The sequence below is a fragment of the Anguilla rostrata genome, chromosome 4 (genome assembly GCF_018555375.3).
Source record: "Anguilla rostrata isolate EN2019 chromosome 4, ASM1855537v3, whole genome shotgun sequence".
Lineage (NCBI taxonomy): Eukaryota > Metazoa > Chordata > Actinopteri > Anguilliformes > Anguillidae > Anguilla > Anguilla rostrata.
Genome location: NC_057936.1, coordinates 10,816,549 through 10,840,663, shown reverse-complemented (window position 1 = coordinate 10,840,663; position 24,115 = coordinate 10,816,549). Strand labels below are relative to the sequence as shown.

General features: G+C 44.2%; 1 protein-coding gene across 4 annotated transcripts in view; it reads left to right on the top strand.

Annotated features, from left to right (window-relative positions):
- The window catches only part of LOC135252479 (ecotropic viral integration site 5 protein homolog), a 71,262-nt gene that overhangs the window by 707 nt on the left and 46,440 nt on the right, over window positions 1–24,115 (top strand). For all 4 annotated transcript variants that reach the window (XM_064330577.1, XM_064330580.1, XM_064330576.1 and 1 more), the window contains exon 2: window positions 21,166–21,395. In XM_064330577.1, coding sequence (XP_064186647.1) covers window positions 21,247–21,395 — 149 coding nt within the window. In that variant the 5' untranslated portion in view covers window positions 21,166–21,246. The remainder of the gene's footprint in view (window positions 1–21,165; window positions 21,396–24,115) is intronic.

Genomic DNA, 24,115 nt, shown 5'->3' with positions numbered 1-24,115 from the left:
ACAAGCTAGATATCGTAATGCGTTAGACTTGTCTGACCATCTTTATTGATTGTAGCAGTAGCTAGTTGTTTTATTAAACAACGACATTCGGCGTGGCATGTTTGTGTTTTGAATGAGTAGACTGGTCTAGATCTACTTGGCGACTGACGTTATGAAACAAATTTGAAGAAAAGGGAAAACTTGCAAGTTAACTATACTAGCCAACATCATGTAGCTACTTTCTGATAAATGTGACCTGTTCGCTTTGGTGCTAGTCTAGTGAAGCGCCGTCAGTATATAAACAGTGTTCAATATTGATATTACCTTCGAGTCTGGTAGGGTAGAATTAATAAATAACGTTAAAAAATACATGTAGAATTCATGTTGCGATTAGACTAGTTCAGAGTTGAGCTTATCGAGTTTATTTACCAGTCTGTTTTATTTACTTATTTATTTATCGGTGACCCGAAGACAAAATACTAGACTCTGTTTAGGTTAGCTGACGTTAGCTTCACGCTTGCTATATGCCACTAACTTGATTGCTACCTTGCAAAAGAGAGTTTTTTTTCTAGAATTAGCTACTTTATTTTGCTGTGCTAGTCTAGTTATCATAATATTTGCTGCGGTAGATGACATACGAGGTAGCTTGCAATGGGATGGGTCGATTTTCCAAGTAGATAGCAAACTGTAGCCAAATGCCTAACGTGCACGTTTAACCCCTTTCTCCAGTTTTCGCTTGCAAGCTAGCAACACTAATTAGAAGTCGTAAGTTGTTTGTTGGCATAGCTGTTAGTTAATTTAGCTGACTGGCCTGCCTGGTGATGGGCAACTATAGGTAACTTGCGCTGCATTACTGCTGGTTATTTGCTCTTTTAGTTTTATGTCAAGCTAGTTAGCTGTAAAATACAATGCTCCTGCTCACAAGCAAGCTGCTATGTAGATGCAAGCGGTATCACGAACCTTAGGAAGCCAGTTGCAAATCAAGTTTCCTAGCAGTGCAACACGACTGCAGTTTTAATGTACGAACAAGACAGTCATGTCATCCTGAAATGAGTGGGATTTGCTTTCTGTACATAAGATTTTATATTTTAAGAAAGAAAACTTTGTGTACAGAGGATCTAAATTCTGGTGTATACATTTTGTACGTTATATTGTGAAAAAATGTACCTTGCAAATGTCTTAGATCCCCAGTGTAATGTTCGTAACTTAATGCCACCAGAAGCGGTTATTATTGGAGAGCTTTTTTTTTTTTTTTTTTGGTGAAACCGAGGAATAGACATTTCTGGTCGTGCGGCGGGGCTGCCGGTGAAGAGTCCTAACCAGATCGCGTGAAAAGGATGCGGTGAATTCAGAAATCGCTACGTGGTCTGAATGCAGAAGGATAAAATCGAATAAACAAAAACGGTCCCTCTCATGCATTTGTATCATTTATGTGTAAAATGCTATTTAAAACTTGGTACAGAACAATTTCCGTTGCATCTACATATTATTCTGTACATTGCTCTGACAATAAATAACGTTACCCGTAGTTCTTGGTTAATGTAAGGGACAAAGACGAATGATGTGGGGTCAGCTGTCAAGCTGGATGTTTCTTAAAGGTTGGCATTGTTTTATTAACTTGATGAAGTTCTCAGATGTTGGCTGTTGGAGGAGAGGCCCAGACATCTTTGGTCATCTCCATGGAGCTTCTGGGAGGAAGTAAGGGGGCTAAAGACTCCAGTGGTGGGGGGTTTGCACAGTTTTCAGGTTATGTAAGCTTCCCTCATGGTTGCCAGGGAAGTAGTAAGGTTTATTTTCTTGGGGGAAAGTTGGAATAACAGCTGTGTCCATCTTAGGGTAATTATTTTATTTTTAGTTTATCACTCTGGCAAAAACAGATACAACCTGCTGTGATTCAGAAATATTCAAAGTGCTTGTTTATGCTTGCAGCCAAAGCCAATAAAAAAAAAAATGACAGCAACGACCCAAAAGACTTCTGCATTCTGCAGTAAAACTCAATTTGAGATCCAATGGAGCTCTAGATTCAACAATTTAAAATGGGTATATAAGCTTTTATTAAATGTTTGTTGAGAAATAATTTTAAATGTTTTTTTTTCCCTTGCATTTTTAAGGTTTATTGGATTTGTTTGCTAGATTTGCCCTTGGCATTTTTTCTAGACCACAGGGAAGAGAACAGCTTTTTTTAAAAAAAAATTTTATTGCTTAGGCTAGGTCTGGCAAGCTAACCAGACAGAACATGACTTATCTTTGTAGCGTGGTTAGACTTGGCTAAAACATAATCATTAGCTTTGTCTTTGTTGTTACATAAGTGACTGTTATAGATCAGCATGTGGTAGCTGCAAATTGGTAAAGTCATGTTTTATAGCCATGAGTACTTTCTGGTTGTTGAAAGTTTAAGTTTATGAAAAATTATTTTGCTTTCAGACAAACACTTGAATCATGCATATTCATTATTAATGATGCAGGTTAGATCAGGCTAGCAAACCAATACAATTTTTGATGTTGATTAGCTACAGCTGATAGTTTAAAATATCCAAGCATGTATTTTTTCTTGTCTGTTTAATAGCTAGATGCAATGGCCCATCAGGAGCACTAAATTCTAAATTCTTCCTTCATCCACAGTGCATGCTATGCTGGCCTTTCCTGCTTTAAAAAAAAATACAGAAGAGGGACTACCAGAAGCATGTGTATTTCACATACTGCCACTATTTCCCTCAGTGTCTTGTACACAGTGACAATGCATCATACATCTCCTGTTTCCAGAATGTTTTTCCCAGGTGGGGGGAGGGGGGGGGGGTCACTTGAAACAAGAATGGATGCGGAAATACTTGGACTGTAGGTCAACATTTATTTTCCAGCAGTGAATGAATAGTGTTAGGCTTTTTTCATGTTAAGAGGTGGCCTGAGCACCCTGAGCTCGACTGCACAGGCCTAAAAGATCGTGAGAAGATTTGAACACTCCGCTTCAAAGTCTGTTGCTTTTTCGCTGCTCATATTTACATTTTAATTCATTTTACAGCCTCGCGAGGAATTTCAAACACTGGTGCCTTCTCGCTTTTTGAGAGCAGATCCCATGCTGGAAAAAAAATCCTTTAATCTGTGCTGTCCTGACCTAAGATGGAAGTGTAGCTGGGTTCTCAGTATACGCCCCACACACTCAACACAAGCTTGTGTGTGATTACTGTACAGCTGATCCACACCCAGCTGGGCTCAACCGTGTTCTGGCGCTGTGTGCGGTTACTGTGTTGCTGAGGATTTTCTGCTTCCTGTCCTGCCAGGGTTCACACGGATCATCCCAGACCAGAATTGGTAACTCGACAAACTGTTTGGTAACACAGTGAAAACGGGGCTCTGTAAAGGCTCTTGCGTGAGATTGCAGCCTGTTTGGCAAAATTAGCCATTACGATTAGGCTATATACTATGATTAATCACAAGCATTAGCCTACTGGCTCGGACTGCGTGACAATAACAGTCTTCAGGTGCAAAGCCTATTCTTAACAGCCCTCCTCTTGGGATTCGTGGTGCACAGGTTGAAATCGAATAGCAAGACAGGGATTTTGAAATGACTGTTGGATTACAGAAGAACACTTGTCTGCACTCGCCCAGTTAGACACTGTTTTTTTCCCTCAGTCTTTCCCAGGATGTAGCCAGGTCTATATGTAGTACATGATGCTGTATGGACATTGTGGAGGCTGGGGGAAAGGTTACATTAACTAGCCTACCAAAAACAACCTACCTTTTCTAACAAGTAACTTGCAATACAAGTTTAATGTACAATATATTTATATTGGAGCAAAGCCGTTGAGCCGTCTTCACTCTAGAATTTGGTAGTTATATAGTGAAAATGAGAGAACCCCTTTTCCACTTCAGCAATGCAGCTTAACATTTGTGGTTATTTTTCTGTTTGAAATCATAACATATTTAATCGTAATTTAAATTCCGATTAATTGCTTGTAAGATTTCTTGCGTGCTTGTCTGGGCACAGTGTACTTCCTTATGTTTAAATCAGACCAATTTTCAGGAGGCATATAAAGTCAGACCTAGTATTTTATTTTAATTAAATTAAGCATGGTGTGCCCTTCTTAAAGGAATAAAAAAAACATCACAGTTTCTCCTCAGCCTTTCAACAGTTTATTGCGTAGACTTTAATTTGCCAGACATCACGTTATGTTACCAACTTTCAGCTGTTAGGATTAAAGAGAAGTTTTCACCTGTGAGGATTGTGTGTATATTTAAAGAAAACAACAATGTTGTCTTGCTTAAATGAGCAGTGGCTTTGCTTGTGTTATCCACAGACGTGCTATATGCAGTTATGCTCTTTGATAAGGAATTGTCTTTGTCTAATTCTGTATCAAGAATTTTACCTGATCCAATCCAATCCCATATCGTCTCCTCTCCTTTTAAAACTGTTACTCTAAACTAGACAATTCCTGCAGAAATTGTGAAGTGTGGTTGCCGCCAAGGAAAATATTTATAGCAAAGTAAATGATTGTATGATTTTCAACACAATTTGAACTGTGAATTGTAAAGCAATACCAAAAAAAAGTCTATTTCCGAGCCTGCTTTACTATTGGGGAATGTTGACATTTTGGAGAACTGTTTAAATTCCATGTGCTGTTGTGTGTACATCTGGTACAAATCCACAAGTGTTCTGGTACAAGTGATAATCATTCATCCTGAAGTACACCGTGAAACTGAGACCTTCCTTGACTAAGTTGAGTCAGGGGCTTTTCCGGCAGTTATAGTGCTGTGGTAGCATTCTGTAAAAATGTAGGCTTAACATTAAGCTAGAGAATACTGTCAACAAACATGATGTTCTTATTAAATTGTTTTGCATCATTTTTCTTATTCTTTGCTCAGGTCCCATAAAATCTTTTTTTCCTTGTTTTTTATTTTTTTAGGTTTCAAACCCCCAACCTCCAATAATTTTGTTCTGTGCGTCTATCCTCAAAAGTGCATCAGTACAACAGGACACATTGCAGTTTCTTTGCAATGTATTTTGAGTCTCTTGTTGAAGCTACTTTTTTCAGCTGCTCCCATATTAGCATGCAGATCTTCGCGGAATTTCTTTTGCCCTTTTTGTGTGGGCCCAGGAACTTGCATGACTACGCTGGAACCCTTACGTTCATGGGAACTGCTGCATCACGTCACTTTGCTGGCAAAATCAGTGGCTTTCCCCTTTTTTAGTTGCACTAAAGAATGTGCTCCCTCAAATGTAGCCAATGGCCATAGGCGGGTCTAGTAATTTGCCTGCATGCTTCATGTTCTTAGAAAAGGGAAGTTGTGATGTGTTTTTGTTTTTTTTGCCAACCTCTATCACTATACACTTCCCCATTTTATAGAAGTATTTTCTTTCGTGCTGTCTAGACTACTTATTACGAAGTTGCAACATTTCAGTTGTCTTCAACAAGCATACTGGCATAGTAATTAAAGGCTATGTTTATTTTTATTTTTTTTACTGAATGTAAACTGAGAAGTGTATGTTCCTTCACATGAATGTTAGTGTCGCTGAATAGGCGATCGAGTTTGATTAAACATCCCTGGATGCTTCGTCCCAATGTGTTCAAGCTGTTTTAAATGCATAAAGTGCTTCCATTTCTCAGAGGGCTAACATTCCTTATGCCTCCCCTTCGTTAACCAGCAGTGGTCTCCTGCCCCTCAAATCAGTTGTATTTCATAAGCGAAAGGCTCTCTAATTTCTGTGATTTTAGGAGAACTTTAGTGTAGTTTCCACAGGAGAACACAACTGGGCGTTCCAGCAGGAATTTACTGCTCCTCAAGAATATGCTTGCCAGGTGTCAAGGGAAATATTCTGCAGCTCCCCTTTCTAGTTTTCGGTTAGGCTCCATCACTTGCTGAACGTAAACATCAATTTAAAATGTATCCACGTTTAATGTTTAGTCTGCACATCAATTTCTGATTTCATTATTTTTTCGCCTGCTATTTTCAAACCACCGAAGGCATTTGAAGCCACTCTGTGGTTCTTGGTCTGATGGGTGGTATGATGGTTAGGGAACCAAGCTTCTGACTCTGAGGGATTGTGGGTTCAATTCCCAGCTGGTGTGTTGCTGTTGTATCTCTGAGCAAGGTACTTACAGCAACCTGAGCTGCTTTAGTAAAATATACAGCTGTATAAGTGGATTGGATGTATTAATGTAATCTGTTTAAGTCGCTCTGGATAAGAGCATCTGCTAACATTCATACCTTCATGGAATGTCTGCCTGGTGATTGTTGTATATACGTAGAACAATGTCATTGATTTATTTTAAATAAAATCAATAGGCTGGTTGGAAAAACTAATTCAGCCAAGAATATGACTCTGAAGATTTAGCCACTAATCTAACAATTTGAGATATTATTTATGAGAACAGAAATGATGGTCGGTCTTCAGGTGAAGTTCAGCTAACTCTGTAGCTTGTCCTGTTGTGAGAGAGACGACCGTCTTGAAGAGCTGACCTCTCCAGCCTGTATGGAAGACCTTGTGTTCTCTGGGAGGGAGTGTGTGCAGCGTTGACCACAGGAGTCTAACTCCCAGGAGTTGTGGTGAGGTTAAAAGTGCCCTTAGTGTCACGCAGGTGTCGTCCCTGTAGTGCACTCTTAACCTACGCAGTGTACTCATTTTCACACTTGACTCACTGACCTTGTCAGTTCTTAGGGAATGTCTGTGTTTTCAGAGGCGGTTTTAGGAATCCTACTATGGGGGCTCAAAAAAATAATTATATATCTATAATATCTAGGCTGTAGGCTATTCCTGTGCATTCATTCTAAAATGCCAGGTTGTGAGAGAGACCCCTCCCAATCCAAGGTTGCCGTTGAACGCTGCGGAGAGTATTCGAGCCTCATTGGAAGAGCTGACCTCTTCCGCAAAGCCCCTTCCCATCCGCCGGTGTTCTCTCCCCATTCCCACACAGCAGGCTGAGTGCACGCTAGCAGTGGAAGCTGCACTCATCGAACCTCTTCGTACAGTAATTGCTCTGCAGCCTTCAGACTCGGGGCCTGGCGATTCAAGGCACATCTTTTGAACTGGGGTGGGGTGGGGTGGGGGGGGGCGGGGTCGTTTACGAGCCGGGGAAATAAAATCATCCGCACCAACACATTAAAGGCCCGTTTTAACAAGCTCTGAAAACACAGTGCTCAACGAACCGGGAGAGGTACCTCAGGCGACTGAAACGTTCCACCATACTATGACATAGAGTTGGAAGCTGTTACCTGTTTCTCAATGCAAAGCAATTGCATGGGACCTCATGGACTCTGTGCCATTTTCAAAAGCTGCAGGCGGTATGTAATTGCTACAGTATTTTTTTTTTTTTTAGAAAAGGACTGAGATGATAATAAAATGGAGCTCTCATTAGAACTCCAAGCTAACAATGCGAGTCAGGCTCATTGGTTTTGTGTGGCGATTCTGATGGTTCCTCGGACCTTTTGTGCATCTCTTTTCTGCGTGTTTCTCTTCCATGACGGAATACTGAAAGGATGCCATTGTGTTTGGGTCCCCGTTATGCAGCAGAGTATAGATTAAAATGCAGCCCTCAAAACCTCAGGCAAACCCGCCCCTCCGATTCCCCTTGAGGTTGTTTTCGCTCTGGTCTCAGAGCGAAGCTTTCTTCAGACAGGCTCTCGGCCCACCGCTAGGCCTGTAAAGAATGCGTCTCCGGGTCACGTTCACACACTGCTCCCGGTAAACAAGGAGAGAAAGCAGGCATCGCAGTGAGCCGGGCCTCGCATTTTTTCCCAGGAGCATGTGATCACAGTAATATAAATCCCAGTTAGTAGATGTGCTCCTAAATTATTTTTCCAGTTAGCACGCATCAGTTTTCAGGAGCAAATGCTCCTAAAATGGGAGCACTGTACTGACCTGTGAGCCGTTTGAGCACAACACAAATTTACTTTTAAAATTCGGCATTACTTATTTGGTACTTGAGGGAAAACTGCAGAACCTAGCGTCTTTCTCTCTCAGCTGTTCCTGCCAGCATTTTAACATAACAGTCAGATGCTGACCATACAACCTTGTGTGAACGGCATGTATGATACAGTACTTCATGCTGGCAGTGCCATTAAATTAGGAGTGCATCATTTGGAGTTGACGTTGCTAAATGGGTTTTGATGCTGCTATTGCGATTTTTCTTGTTTTGCGTGTTTGCGTGCCGAATTCTATCGCGCTGCATCTTCCTTCCTCTTTTTGGCCTCGAACCCGGACAGTCGTCTTTAATTCTGCCAGTTTCCTCACAATGACGCAGAGATCCCTATCAGCCCCAGAGTGACGTGTCATCCCTCCTGGGTCACAGTGGGACAAACCTGTTGCATTGAGAATTGAGTCTCAGGGTAGGACGTTTTCAGGCATCAGCAAGGGGTACTGCAGCCAGTAACCAAAATTCTGGAAGGGAGACATGGTCACATGATTTGGTGGAGGTAATTTTACCCCTCTAGGCGTAGCGTATTGGGATCCCATTGTTGCTGGTTTTTAAAAAAACGTGAGAGCCAGACCATTTGGAAGCACAGTCCTCTCTTCATCTGCTTGCCCATCACCCCTTCGATAGCAGCGTTGCTCCCTCCCTACCGAGTTAAACAAACGAATGAGGTGTTATTCGTCCGCCACTGCTTAAGTGGATACAGCTCCGCTCCGGTTCCCATAGAAAGTCTGAACGTCAGAGACCCTGTGCAATCAGTTCATCATTTTTAAAGTAGTCGTATTATACTGTACATAACAAGCCAAAGAGAACAAATATGAGGACAAGCCTATTTTTCTGTTGAAAATTCAAGTTTGCGCTTATCCTGAAAACAAAAGGTTCTCAAGCTGCCTACTGCAGGAGGTCATGTATCGGGTATTCGTTTTTGTTGCCTAGCAAACATGTCATTTTTCATTCTAACCAATCAGCACTACAGCTGTTCAGTACGCTGCCAATCAGAGGTCAAATTGAAGTGGCGATTCACACACAGTGGACATGCCATGTCATATTTCAGCTCACATGCTTCGCAATGACATAGGCCACTGTAATATTTAAAGGATGTGGTTTTTTTCCTCCTGTTTATGCATTTGGGAAAAAAAGGTTAATAAAATCTTTATTTTGTGGATTAACTAGCGCTTTAAATGCAAGAATAAGTGATTGCGCAGTGTCTGAGAGAATTAGTCTACCTACAGTGTACCCATTCCAAACTAAAAGAGTTGGCCTAGTGTGCGGGGGACCACTTTCCCTTTGTTGCCGTCCTCATATTTTCACCACATGCACTCGGTCATCGCTGGTGTTGGGGACGGCGTCGTTCTGTGGACTCGCGGATGAGCTTGTCCACTGTGACTCCGCCTTACTGCTCCTCAGAGATGAAACGCCCCAAAAAGGCCCATTAAGCAGAGCACGGTTCCTGTGTCTTTGCGAAAGGGCAGACCTGAACGGAAATGCTCTTCTAACACTGTATCTATTGATCAGAGAGGGTGGACTCCTGGGGGAGGGGCCGGGGAGGAATGTCGTTGGGAGAGCTGGGCCGGAATACTGATGAGACGGTCGCCGTATGACATCACCTTCGCTGCTGAGACGAGGCCCAGAGAAGTGCCTCGGATTCGTTCCCACCGGGCATGGAACTATTTTTAAAAAGTTAAAGTCCTGTTCTCATGATAGAGTAACTCTGTTAATGGCATTTGTCATTTGATAAAAAATTAATGGATTGCTGTTGATAGGATATTGTCTTTTGAAAAGTATATTAAACTCTTAATAAAAGTAAAAACTCCCGAAAGGCTTTAACAAAAATGTAAGTAAAAAGACAGATTTTGTTGAATTAAATTATTTTTAGAACAAAAACTTTAGAACTTATAAATAGTCTATTTTTTTTCAATGAGAATAATCCCCATTGCTTGGCATATGCTAATTCTGACCATAGTGTTGATAAGGGTAGGTGCTGAGTTTTGAAAATTAATTCAAACAACTAACCAGAAAACATGTACTTTAATAACTTCATTTTGTGGCAGTATAAAATGTAGGCACCCACTGACTTGGGCTATTTCACACAAAATTGAAATTGTAAATATATAAACAGCATATTTTGCAGTGTTACTTTTTAACTGTGTGTGTTTTTCTTTTTTTTTGCTACATCTCTATGTCCTTGACAAAGCTGGACTGCACAAGGCCTCTGTAAATGTGTATAATGGAACAATAGGACTGCTGTTCATACCACTTCAGTTTACCAAGGAACTGCAAAACAAGAGGAGCTGAGGAATCAAAATAAAATTTTTTTGAAAGATATAGGCTAGATCAAGTTTCAAACTCTCAGGAGCAAAGAGATTTTATTCTTAGTAAACGAACCACTTTTGATTGTTCCTGGGGTTTTGGTTTCCCTTTTAACCCAGTATTCAGTGATGTTTCCTGGCCGTGAAGTGTGTGGAGCTTGTGGGTTCTTATGGGAGGTGGTGCATTTGCTGCTCTCTAAAATTGGTATTCGTCTGCGGGAACTATTTCCTGTTTTTAGCGCGAGGCAGGATGTATGGCATATGTATGGATGAAGCGGCATGTAGTCAACGAATACAGTTCTGTGCATGTGGAGCAGAACAGACAATGCCGTGAAAACCTAAAATAACTTGTTACGCGCACGACGCTTTCACCAGTCAGTGTGTCGCTTGTGATATTGGCAGCTTCCTTGCAGCTGCACATACAGTACAGGCTCATGTTTCTGCGCCGTAATAATGGTCATACTCGCCGCCGCTAGCGGAATTCGGCCGATGGAAAACGGACCAATGCGTTTGCTAATATCAAACCACGCATGTTTGCTCATGTTAAGCCACGTATTTTCTGAACACATTACTTTCACTGGGCGCCTCCTTAGTGAATGGTTATGGGGTATCCGCCGATATTGTGGTAACCTTGTGGAAGACAATGCTAGCGGCTTCGGTTGGAAAAAGAAAGTTGGCTGTGCATAATATTTTTTCTCAACAACAACCAGGGGATGTACGACAGCCCAAAATGGAGAAAAAACGAGAGACGAGGCCAAAAAAGTGTGATGCGTTTGTACCCTGTGCTCGACAAAAATCCGTAGTTGGCTGCGATAGGTGGTTTTTCTTTCCACGATATTGCCAAGGCTGATCATCGTAGGTCACCGATTCTAAGAGATGAGTTGAAGCATAAAGGGAAATTCCTTTTTGTGGACTGGTCATGTAAATTAGGAACGTGTTTGTACTGAGTGAATGCAGCCATTTAGTTTGCTTAACCTTTACTTTTGAATCATAGTAGGCTAAATGCCTTGTTCACAGTACACTGTTGAGACTACTGTAGCCTAGGCCCATCTTTACTTTTTGCTCCTAATTACACACGGCAAGAAGTCTGTCAGTTAATTTTAGGCTGTATTTTGGGCTATCAGTATCTGAGCTGCAGGCTAAGTCACAACTGCACTTTTAAATAATCGTTTTTAGTGTTGCCTTACTAGCCACTAAGTTTTAAGAGGGTATATTTTGTATGTTCTCAGTGATATTACCCAGCACAAAGGCTATCTGATGGTTCATCTTTGTTACATCGAGGGGAAAGTAGGTACTGTGGAATGTTGGAAAATTTCAGTTATGAGCGTGAATGCTAGAATGAAAATAAAGGGCTGCTAAGCAGGCGAGATTTCAGGTAAACAGTAAAAATGGCAAGAAACAGCCTGCTTTTTTTTTCTCATTATAAAGGATATTGATTGCCCTGTTGGCAAGCGCTCAAGTGTCTCAGCTAATCACTTGCAATAATGACACCTCCTGTGTGTAGAATTTCAATTTTCTGTAAAAAAATATAAATAAACATAAAGAAGCTGGCAGCGCGAGTAACATTATTGCAGAAAGACGTCTCGGTGGATGCTTCCAAGGAACGTTTCATGAAAGTGGCAGATGTTTCGCACAGATTAAGGGCTGTGAAAGGAGCTATGTCCCCAAAGATTACAAGTGAAATGAAAGTCTTAAAATCTCGAAAGAGCATTGTGTACGTTAACTACTTGCCAGTTGCTTAGGCACCGTGATGAAGTTCTTTTCCCTCATGACGGATTACCTTCCCTCCTGGAAAATAAATTGGAAGTTGGGCTTCGTGAGATGCATCAGCATGCTGGGAAATGATTGACTTCATTGAATGCGTTTGTTTTGTGTCTGTGCTTTTAGCTATTCTGGTCATGCTAGCCCTCAGGTACAGTCTGAACTTAAATGGCACTCACTGGTATAAGTCGGTCTTGATGAAGGATGTATTTTTCTGTGCCGGTAGAAATTCAATTAGCGGGTTCCAGAACAGAGGATAGAGGTTTACACAATAACATTAACTGTCCTGCCAGTGGATGAATTTACAGATCAAGGATTATAGTTTATTTATGTCTTAGGAATTGCATTAAGTCACTGAAAGTTATTAAAACGTTTTTAAAGTTTTTTCAGCTTATCTTCTGTGATTTATCTGCTTGCGCTCTGTGTATGATGTTTGCTTTAAAAAAAAAAAAAAAAATTCCATGTTAAAATTGTTGCCCTGACGATGAACTTCACTGGACTCAGTAGAAGGGGACCCCTCCTGGTGTGAACCCTTCAGTGATGTAGGCGCTGTCAACATGACCCTCTAAGAGGGTCTATGAGAGAGGAACCTGGACCTAACAGGTTGGGAACCGGCGGCCATTTTATCATTAGGTGCCTTTTCATTAATTCCGGCTCGTGAGAAGTGTACACTTAAGTGACTAATTTCCATAAACTCCTCATTAAAGCGACAGCAGTGCGTGAGGGCTGGCAAGTGTCAGCTCGGCTCCAGGCCCCTCTCCAAGCCCAGAGGACTGCTCCCGCATGAATAATTGAAGAGGACGGGGAAGAGTAAACGATGACATTTCATTTCTGTACAAGCCGCCAATTTGTTAGCGTGCGTTAAAATCAGGTATCCCCCAGGGGCAGTGCAAGTTATTGTGTTACTTTATTAAGGAAACGTAAGTGTAATGCTGTGATGTTTAGCTTAATTGATTTCACCCGCGTAATGAGAATTTAACCCTGTGTTTTTCAACCTGTGTGCCACGGTGTGCGTTCAGTGCTTACCAGGTGTGCCGTGGAAATTTTTTGAATTCCACCGCAATTGACCGTGTGTGACATCTTGTAACATTTTAGCAGTCAATGGGATAGTGGTGCGCCGTGGAATTTTTTGATTATAAAGTGTGCCGTCGTCTGGAAACACCGATTTAACTGAACAAACTTTCATTAGCTCATCATTCAAAGTAGATTATTGACATTGATTTTAATTATGAATGAAAATTGATTATTCAATAAAAAAATAAAATCCACTCTTATTGATTATCTGAAGTTGGACAGCCACAGCTTTGATCCTTCTTAATATGTTTGATTCAAACTAGCCTACATATAGTAGCTGTTGATAAAAGTGGACTACTTCTCTTTGTGTGTGTTTGCTCTAAGCTTGTGAAAGTCCACTAGCTCTCCCAAACGTTTTTAATTATAGATGCTTGAACTAGAAGGGATGTCTCTTATTGGCTCCAGACAGTGTATTTAAGGTTAGCCTTGCCTTCATGCTCTTCCCTTCAGTTGGCCATTTGCCTCCATAAATTATTCTCCCATTGCGTCTTTCCATATGGAGAACATTCTCAAACATTGTGAAGCAAAACGCTGATCTATAATGTCAAGTGCAGAGATGGGGGGGTGAATATGCACAGATTGCTTCACTCTAAGCCAAGATTCTCATGTTCATGTTTTTCTTATAGGCAAGTTGCTTTGATACATTTAGCCTGTAAACCCCGACAGAGGGACCTTGTCTGTTGCGCAATTACAGTCCTCTGTTGTGTTTTAAGAGTGGGCGGATTTAAAAGCCATCTGCCCTCATTCATTGGCTAAAGATGGTGGAGGACAATTATTTTAGAAATACAGTTATTCTTTCAGAATTCCCCCTAATTTTGAGTCTTTATGCTAGTTTGGCTCCAGCAGAAGTACCTTCAGCTATTAAGCTAATTGTTTTAATTTGGGAAAAAACAGTCATTGTACGCCTTTAATGACTCGGTGCAGAAACCTAGCTCCCACACGACATGTTCACCACCCACTTATTCTCTGTGTAGGTGACCTATATCATGGGGACGTCCTGCTTTGGTTTTTGAGTACACTGTTCTGTGACTGGTTTTGGCTCACATTAGATTCCCTCCCCTGCTCAAAGGCTCTGTAAACACAGATGGTTATGGCTGGAGTGGGCGGCCATTGTTCTGTTGCGAGCCGAGTCCTCTGGAAATGAAGACCTGTTACTCCATAAAGCCATCACAGGGTGGCCTGTGATTTAAGGTCTTTCGAAAGTGTAATAAAAATTAATAAGGTGTGACAGCATTGTCTCACTCCATCCCCTGTATAGAAGAGAGGGACCTGTTGTGGGCCCTGGCAAGGGGGACTTGTTGGGGGCTAGTCCACGATAAAGAACAGCAGCTGGTGTTTTCATGAGAGTGGAGGACCATCTGCAGTTGGTTCTGCATAGACGTTTATGGGCCTAGAAACTAGAGACAACCAACACTAGTCTAACACAACTTGGGATTTAGAGAGAACCAACATTAGCCCAACACAACCTGAGCATTCAAGAAAGCCAGCATTGGCCCATCACGATCTGAACCTTAGGGACAACCAATATTAGTCCAACACAGCCTGGATATTAGGGAGACCCAACATAAGACCAACAAAACTTAGACCTCAGGGAGACCCAATATTATCCTCGCATGTGTGTTTAATACTAGACACAGGAACTGTGCCAGATTGTAATGGAATCTTTTGAAGCCTGTGCAGAACAAACAGAAGTAAGTGTGCAATTTCATTGCCAGATTTCACCCTCATGGCACACTCAAAATGACCTCCTTGCAAACTACGTAATGATCCTCAGGGTACTCTTTCTCGGATTCATTAATCAGATGGTTTAGGCCCTGTACATTTAAGGCTGTTACTTTTGTCAGCTTTCAAATGATAAATTTATGAGACCATACATCCTAATGTTTGTTCAAATTGAGGTCAGCTTCACAGGTTTCCAGTGGGCAATAGCAATATATTTTCATGGCAAGGCAGATATAATATTCATAGGCAACATGGTTGTTTTTAAAACTTTGTGTTATAGAAAGAATTCTGCTAAAACTCGTAAGCAGTGAGGGGCTCTGGAACTTGGGCTACAGAATGGGATAATAGGTTAGTTTATGACCTGGCAATTGTTGGTTTGAATCCCATTGTGGGATATGTTGAATTTATGACTCTTTGTTCAAATAGGGCATAAAGCCATTAAAGGTAGCATTTAATTACATCTATAAATTCAGTCTGCTTTTGGACATTTGTTTATTCTTTTCCCCTGCGCTTGCTGCGAGAAGCTTTATTTATCATCTTTTAAACCCCACGGCGCATTTTGCGTTTTGTTCGTTTGGACAGCAGTTAATCGGCTGACTTGAATTTTGCTCTGAGTTGACGCATTGTTTCCGTCCTCAAAGCAGGACACGTTCACTGCTCTTTGCAAACGTCTAGCTTGATTTAAAGGTCACCGAAAGAAAGAGCGGCCTTATCTGAGATGGCCTACATCCCCATGTAGGGCTGACAGCCACCCTTTCTTTCTCGAGTGTTTGAGGCCATTGTTTCTGTAGCGCTAAGAGGCCGGTCATACGATACAGACGCGTCTTTGTGAAGGAAACGCGAGCGAGCAGCGTACGGATCAGCGGCGGTAGGCGCTGCGTGCCAGTGCGGACTGCAGCCTGATACGGGACGGCCATCTTTCTCCGTCATTGTCCTTCCATTGTTTCGGATCGGGCCTCAGCGGAGAGCATTTCTTTTGTCGACGAAAGCCCGCATTGCACAGTAGAAGCTCAAGTCACTGTCCACATAGGGAACGACAATAAAGAGGGAAAGGTCCCTGCGGTTTAATAACCAGTTTTAATGCCGAAAATGAAGGACAGACTCGCCAGACTCGTTTCCTCATTTAGTTGTTTTTTATTTTATCGTTTCCTTAGCCTGGCATTAATGTGGCAGCGGTTAAATCGCGCAGACTCCCAACCGTTTATCCTTCTGTCGGAGTGAAGCGATCCGCCGGCGATGCTAACGGAGCCTTGGCGAGCTAGCGCCAGAGCTGCCCCGAGCGGTGTTGTCCCAGCCCAAACAAAGGCGCCGGCGGGCGAGCCTTTTCTCAGCGTGATTAATTCCAGCCGACGTCGCCGGGACACGCCAGCCTGGTAACGGAGCCGGGGAGAGCGCCGGCTTCACCCTCCCCCCCCCCTCTCCGCAGGCCTCCTCGCAACAATACTGTGCAACCTGCAATGCAAACAGCCTGGCCGTTTGCTAGGTTAACATTACACGTATTGATTTTAATTGGGCCTTCGGTGGCTTTTGGGTGATTTTAACAACTGTATGAGACTAACACTGTTCTCCACTTCTGTAAGTCCCTCTGGTTAATGTTAGTGCAGTGGTCAGCTCTGCGCCTTTGTTCAGTCCAGTAGTAGGTCTTCCCCAGTCTTGCAATTACTTAGCAGTAATTCTGCCCTTTCCCCTGTACTTTAGAGTTGAAGCTTATGGGTGAGGGACTGCAGGAGAGATCAGCCAGGTTCTTTAAGACATTGTCTCTTCAGTGGAAATCCAGAGAAGAAGAACTGTGCTAGCATGTGGGAATTTACAGTGTGATTCAAAAAAATGAGAAATCTTTAGGCTGTACAAATGGGAATTTACAGTGTGATTCACACAAATGAGAAATCTTTAAGCTGTCTATATGGGAATTTACAGTGTGATCTGTGATAATTAGAAATCTTTAGGCTGTCCATATGGGAATTAACTGTGATTCATGCAAATTAGAAATATTTAGGCAGTCCATATGGGAATTAACAGTGTGATTCATTCTAATGAGAAATCTTTAGGCCGTCCATATGAGAATTTACAGTGTGTAGTTCACTTCACGTGAATTAGAAATCTTTAGGCTGTCCATACAGGAATTCACAGTGGTATACACACACACACAAGAAGAACGGTTCGAGTTGGCGTTTCCTCATCTTAAAAGGGCCAGTGCGGGTGCAGGTTTTTTGTATTAGCCCAGCACTACTACGTCTGATTCGACCAATCAACTAATGAACAAATCATGGTCTCCAGTCAAGGCCTTGATAAGCAGTATCAGGTGTCTTGGTTCTGCGCTAAAAAAAAAAAACCCTGCACCCACACCGACCCTTTTCAGATAAGATGGGGCGCCCCAGATTTCGAGTTTTACACGTGAGGCGCGACTCCGCGGTCGATGGAGTGAACGGGGGGCACCTGAAGCAAAGGCAGAGCCCAGAGTCGCTCGGCGACGGCGTCCTTGCTTCTGGTTCGACCGTTCCTGTTCTATTCTTAGCGGGTGCAGTGTGGCCGCTCGCCAACTGTCGCGCTGACAGACACCTCGTCCCCGTGTGGAGGCACGACCTGCCTTCACCTCGTGAACGGATTCCAACTCGGTCGCTGCCACGCCTCCGTAGCCTGTGACATTGGCTTATCGGAACAGTCACTGATTACTGACGACGCTGTGCGGCTAGTGCGGAGCTGTGAGTGGTTAGCTTAAGCCTAGAACACACATCTTGGGTTTTAGCACTGATTGAAGTGCAATAACAGCCGTTACAGCCTTGTGACGCTGAACTGTTTTTTTTGCCGTTTGGTCAAGTGCGCACTGAAGTCGTACTTTGGCGTAATGGCATTGAAACAACAAGGTAGCCACTCGCGTGAGATGGTCTTGTGCGCACCAATGGACGCACAATGGTTCGTTTTCAAGTTTCTGACCGGTCAGAATTTTCACCTTAATTGCGTTCATTGCATGGTTTCCTGAGCCAGGCTTAAGAGGAGGACAGCTAACAGTCAGGCTTTTAGCCTGCGCAGTGCTACCTAGGCTACATGTTACACTAAGCAGGTTTCTTCCTCCCCTCACACATTCAGTGTTCTTAAGAAGACCCTATGCGCAAAAAATGACTGGAGTGACTTGCTCGAGGAGGAGTAAGGCGGTATGGCTTTAATGATCTAGCAGCGCTTGTACAAACTTCTCCTTTCGGTTCACGCGGTCTCACGGTAGCGCTGGCGGCGTCGCTCACTCCGAACCTGCGACGCTCGCCGCCGACGCGCTGGTCCAGTCCTTTTATCGCCTGCTGCCGTTTCCCCCGAGAGGAGCGAGGGAGTGAGCGCGTTTCCTGTGGTCCAGGAAGTGTAAGTGTCGAACGGGGGCGGGCTAATCTCCCGCGCGTCAGTTTCATCAAAACGAACGACGGGTTGTGGTTTCTCTATTCAGCGTAGCCTGTGCGGTCTGTCACCGAGGCCTCAGCGCTTGCAGGGAGCTGAGGAGGTTCAAAGCTTTTTGGGTGGATGGCGCTGAGGCGCCATGCGGCTAGACCGTGAGAACATTGTGAAAGTGGGTGGCTTTAAGATGACTGGATGACGAGATGCTCCTGCTGATGCTCCTCGAACCCAGCGTCGCTGTCTGTCGTTCGATCAGTTTCTCTGTACATCGCATGGATTTGCTTGTTATTGGGGGAAAGAAATTTCTGAACACAAGTGACGAAGTGCGCTGTTCTCAGATACCTCCTGGTTTGCTTTTTTTTAACTTGGCTGAAGCTAAAACAACAGAACAGGAGCTGTTCTCTCAATCACACTGTTGGCAAAACTGGTAATTCGGACCAGGAAGAAGCCGCCGAACAGCCACTTTTGTTCTTCTCCTGGAAGAGCCCTTGTGTCTGAACTTAGTGTTTTAGTATAGATTGGTTTCTGATAAAGGTGGTTTAAAAAATCTTTCTTATTCATTCTTCAAATTAAAATGCTTCTGAAATGTCGCTGCTATATGCTTCTTTTAAGCTTACTTGAGAAATATTTGCTGTCTTTCAACAGTTGTCCTTTCTATAGTGATGTCCCTGATGCGTAGGTAGAGTACCTTTTGTAGCAATGTGTAGAAAGAAACTCATTGTATCTGCTGCCTCAGTGATGTCTGTTTCTCTGATGTCAGCCCCTCTTACCCAAATGAATGTACAGCTAACACTCCCAAAAAGCATCGCTGCAACGTTACGGAAACGTTGCGAGAACGTTCTGCGTCAGTTGGGACCATCTCCCGGGCAGCGTGCCTGGCAGTGAGCAGACTCTGTCCGAGCCCTGAACTTGACCCCCTCGTCCTCCCCAGCAAACGGTGCTTTGGGTAGGAAGCAACGCCCTGGAGCGCAACGACACCCCCTCCCCCCACCTTTTTTTTTGGAAGTCCTCCCATTTTACGGGTCAGTTCCCCTGCCCACGATGGCCAGTTCTCAGCCAACACCCTGTGGCAACAGCGGCACCTCAGAGCACTTTGGGGGGGGGGAGGGCCTTGCGTTGGCGTGACCCCCCCCAGAGCGGCACTGGCACAGTGTCTGGGTGAACCGCTCTCAGGCTGCGTTTAAAGCCAAAGCATTTGTCAGCGTCGCCCTGGCAGCACAGCTGTGTCGTCTACGGAAAACACAGGAGGGGCTCTGTGCTGGAGAATAGCCTAGCTTTAGACACAGTGGCTGTGTGTTTTAATGCACATTTCTGTGCGGTCTTCCTGTTGCGTTTATTGGGTAAGACTACTGTAGTAGTCCTACTTCTCAGGAAATATGGGCATTTCCTTTTTCTTTTGTATTCTCGAAAAAAACAAAAAACATTCTGCCATCAGTAGTTAGCCTTCTTACAGGTAGGAACTATTGTCTACAACTATGGTCTGAATATTTGCTCATAGCCTAACTATTTCAAATTTTGAAGTTAAAATTATGTGGCAAGTCCATCACATTTTAACCTTTCAGATGATAAAAACATTTTATCCGTGCTTCAGTGCACCATAAAAAGCCCTGGAGGTGCTTTGGTATCAGAGGAAGTGAGCATAATTGGCAAGCATCTCTCCTGTCTAAAAATACATTCTCCGATTTGGAGAGACGCTCCATTCTGAGTGGTGTTTTCACTCTGGTGGCAAAGGTGCATGTACATGATTTTATTCCATTTGGAGAGCTTTAATCATCAGTAAGGGAGCAGATAGGACAGGCAGGGAGGAGGATAACAGTTCCATTTAACAGGAGAGGCAGGGATGGGAATAGCTGTTCCCTATAATAGGAGAGACAGGGAAGGGGATAGCAGTTCCATATAGGCTAACAGGAGTGGCAGGGATGGGGATAGCCCTTCTGTATAACAGCAGAGGCAGGGAAGGGGATAGAAGTTCCATATAACAGGGGAGACAGAGAAGGGGATAGAAGTTGCATATAGCAGGAGAGGCAGGGGATGTCAGTAGCTGATGGTGTCGTATGTGTAAACCTGCATTTCCCATCTGAAATGAACAGCATGTGTATGGTATTGCATCATTACAACAGACCCCTGCATGGCAATGTGCGGACGGAAGACCTAGATCTTCAGGCTAACCCTGACTCCCTTTCTCCCAGCAATCCAGTACCTATTTTCCAGTTTGTGGAACCTGTTGTATTTTTTTTGTACCTGCAGTTTTTGCATCACTGTCTGTGTCTTTGGAGGGCTTTATTCTCCCTCCCCATAAGGTAATACTGCACCTTAGTCCCCGATCTGTGCACATCTGTCCGTGTTATAAGTCTGTCAAGGTGCAAGCGTCTGGAAGACCGCAATAATGCAGTGTGATGTCATGCAACACAGAGCATGAAACCAAAATGCAGATGAAATGAGAAAAAGGATTTCGGAAGCTTTACTTGGCCTGTGTATCCAATATATGGCTCAACCAGCGGCTTATTGGTGAAGCCTTTACCCACCGAGAGGCATAAAGAGCGCATTTAATATGCATCACAAAATTTTCAGTTTAGCGTCTGGAGGGTCACAAAAACACGTTGGTGCTGTGAATGAATAGAAGCAAATACAACGGACAGTTATTTTTCGTCACATGGATTCCACATTGCGTGCTGAAATGTTCATGGTTTTTTTTCATTTGGCCGTCAGTATTGCTTTGCGTCTTTTACAAGCACTTAAGTGTTTTAAATTGAATCTTAACCGCTCATGGGAAACAAATAATGTATGATAATTTATGATTCTTTCTGACTTAATGAATCTGTACTGTAAATAAATAGGCTATATATTAAGAATATCTGCATTATTCATCACAGGCAAATCTTAGTACATTAACAGGAATTCTTAGCATGGGATTTTTAGCCTGAAAAGCTTGAAATACACATGATATAGGCCTAAAAAGTACAAAAATGCGGATTGTTGAAGTACGTGGACGGACAGGGGTACTTAACCTAGCCTGCCTTGTTCCCTTCCAGGTGGCGACAGAAAAGGTTGCAGGCAAGCTGAGTTCTACTCTCTCATGGGTGAAGAACTCCGTCTCCCACACCGTCAGTCAGATGGCTAGCCAGGTGGCCGCGCCCTCCTCCCTGCACACCACCACCTCCTCCTCCACCACCCTGTCCTCGCCCGCCCTCACGCCCTCCTCGCCCGCCGAGCTCAGCCCGGATGAGGTGGAGCTCCTGGCCAAGCTGGAGGAGCAGAACCGGTGAGAGAGCCCCCCCAAACCCCCCGACTCCTCGTGTGGTGTCCCGCGAGCCCACGTCGCCACGTGGTGCTCATCGTTCTGTACCTGCCTGCGGAGCATTCTCTGGCTTGCCCCACCCCATGCTCGCCCTAATGTAGACTGCCTTGCTGCTACCACTCGTTAGCTCTTGGCCTGACCTTAGAGATGTTCTTGCTGCTCACGGGTGGGCTCATTAGGTGAGGTAGTTAATGCTTGACATCTTGGTTGTTCATTCCCTACTCCTCTGGAACAGGCACCACGTTCGCAAAGACAATTTCATTATATTGAACAATTACGGTATATTTGGACGATACTGCTCTGTGCAACAATTCATCTACAGTTCTTCTGTGACAAAAGGCACCATTTGTTCTGTAACTATGATTGTTTGAATGAGGATCCATTAATTTTTAGGGAAATACGTGTGTGCTAGGGGTCATTTTGGGATTTCCAGCTGCTTGAAGACTCTTTTTAATAGCTGAAAATGGAGTAAAGAAAGCCACTCATTAGCACTCCTGTGTTAGCTATAGCCAGGCATATTTTTCCCCATGGAAATAAGCTAATTCGGTCTGCATTTAAAATTTTTTTATAAAGTTGTTGAACCACACAGAACCCGATCCTCTTTGGAGACTGGAGACTTAGTTCTTATTACAGTTCTTGAAAGTTGTAGTTGTAGTTGAGGTTAGCTAGGAGGGCTGTATCTGTTTCTGGATTTCATGCCAACTTCCAGTATTAATTATTTAATTAGCCATAACATTTCCCCTATCCGATGCTGTAGCTGTATTGCTGTGTTTTTTGATAACCGCATGAGTGACCGAAGACTGTTCTTGTGTCCCTATGAAACGCTTTGCCGTGGTCTAATCTACTGTGAGCACAGCAGGTGTGTACAGCCAGTTAGCCCATTTAAGCCAGGGTAATTGATGGAAACAAAAACCTGCACACACACCGGCCCTCCCAGACCGGACTTTTCCACACTGCTCTGAGGCCATAACCAACATTGCGAATGTCGCTAATGGCTAACGGGGCTACGGGAGCCTTGGCCTGAGTTAGCGGAACCCCCCCCATCCAGCGTTTGCAGACTGAAGCCCGCTTCACCCTCGCTCAGCTTCAGACGATGGTAGAGAGCGCGTCGATAGTCTCACGACAGCGCTAGACCTGCTGAGAGGCTATTGTGTGAAAACCTGAGATTGGTTTTGGAGAGCCGGTGCACCATTTTTCGGATGGGTTACCGTGAGCCGTAATTGGCTGAGGCCCGCTTGTAATGAGCAAATGTGTGGCCGGGGGGTAGCCTAATTGTTAGTGGAATGTTTGGGCAGCTTTCCCAATACTGTAAACAACAGAAGCGTGACGGTGCCGTTCCTTCCCCGCCTCTACGAGGGGGGGGGGGGGGCAGTAACGAGTTTCACTTAACGAACCGAGGAGCGCTCTCATGTCCTGTCCTTTTTTTTTAGCGTTTTAGTTAAACGGAACGGGCGGTCCTGCCACCAAAATAGCAGAACTCCTCAAGCCAAATGGCTACGAGCATCGCAACCTGAAGCCTTGAAGCGTGGGAGGAACCGACCTCTAGAGGTGTACGAATACTCAACCTGTGGCTGTTTTTGAGAGAATTTAGTCATCCCCCCTGCCCCCCCTTTCCTCTGTTGTGTGCAGTTGCTTGTTGTGTTTTGCCAGAGGAAAGCATGCTTCAAAGAGAGATGGCGTAGGGCATAAAAAGTAAATAAAGGCACCTTTGGCGGACTTGTGGTGCGGCTGGCTCTTGAGCCACACGCGAACCCCCTCACCCCCCCACTCGTGTGGACGGGGGGGTTAGGTACCTCACACCTTCTGAGCTTCTGACCCCACCTCTGTCCGTTAACCTCGCTGCTCTCAGTCTGCCTGAATGGAGCAAAAAAATTTTTTAAAAAAGACGGCCAGATTGTCCTGTCTCATGTAGAAAAAATAAAATCAACGGACGTGACAAAAGAAACACGGGTCGGGCTCGGTTTCGCATTGTGCGGCGTTGTGTTTGCTCTGCGTGTTCAGACGCTGTGTCAGCCTCCTTCCCTCGCCTCATCTTATTTTGAGCCCCAGTTGACGGGCTCACGCTTTGCATTGCTTTGTGTTCTTTGTAACGGTGCTAGCGTGATACACGGAGTCAGATAAAGGGCTCTTACTGTGCGGCGGCTGAGTTTGCACAGAAACCGGTGGCACTTATCCAGAGCCGTGACCACAGTCCTGCCGCGCAATTGGCTCGTTGAGGTAGCCGGCGTTCAGCCAATCACGTGGCAGGGCTTTTTGGGGGGGTGGGGGGGGGGAGGGGGGGGGTTGGCTGAGCTTAAACCAGAATGGGGATTGATGCCAAAAAAAATACGTAGATGAAGACACTCTGATTGGCGGGTTTTGCGTCTCCCGTTTGGGCTTGCGTCGCTGAGCCCGCGAGCGTGGGAGGGTTCCGCTTTTAACCTCTTCCCCGCGGGGGGCGTCCGAGCCCTTCACAGGCCGACGCGGCCCTTTGAACTCCGCCCCCACCAGGGCCGGCGGGGCCCGGAAACCGTGCCCTTTAACGCACCCCCTCACCTCTCCCAAGCCCTTCCTCTCAGACCTCCGATTTCCCACACCCCGGAACGAGTGCTTGTTCACATTTAATATCTTTAAATCTTGGGAAGCACGAGGCTAACGACTTTGTTGCATTGGCTGTCCTTTCAACGGGCCGTTTATCTGCAACA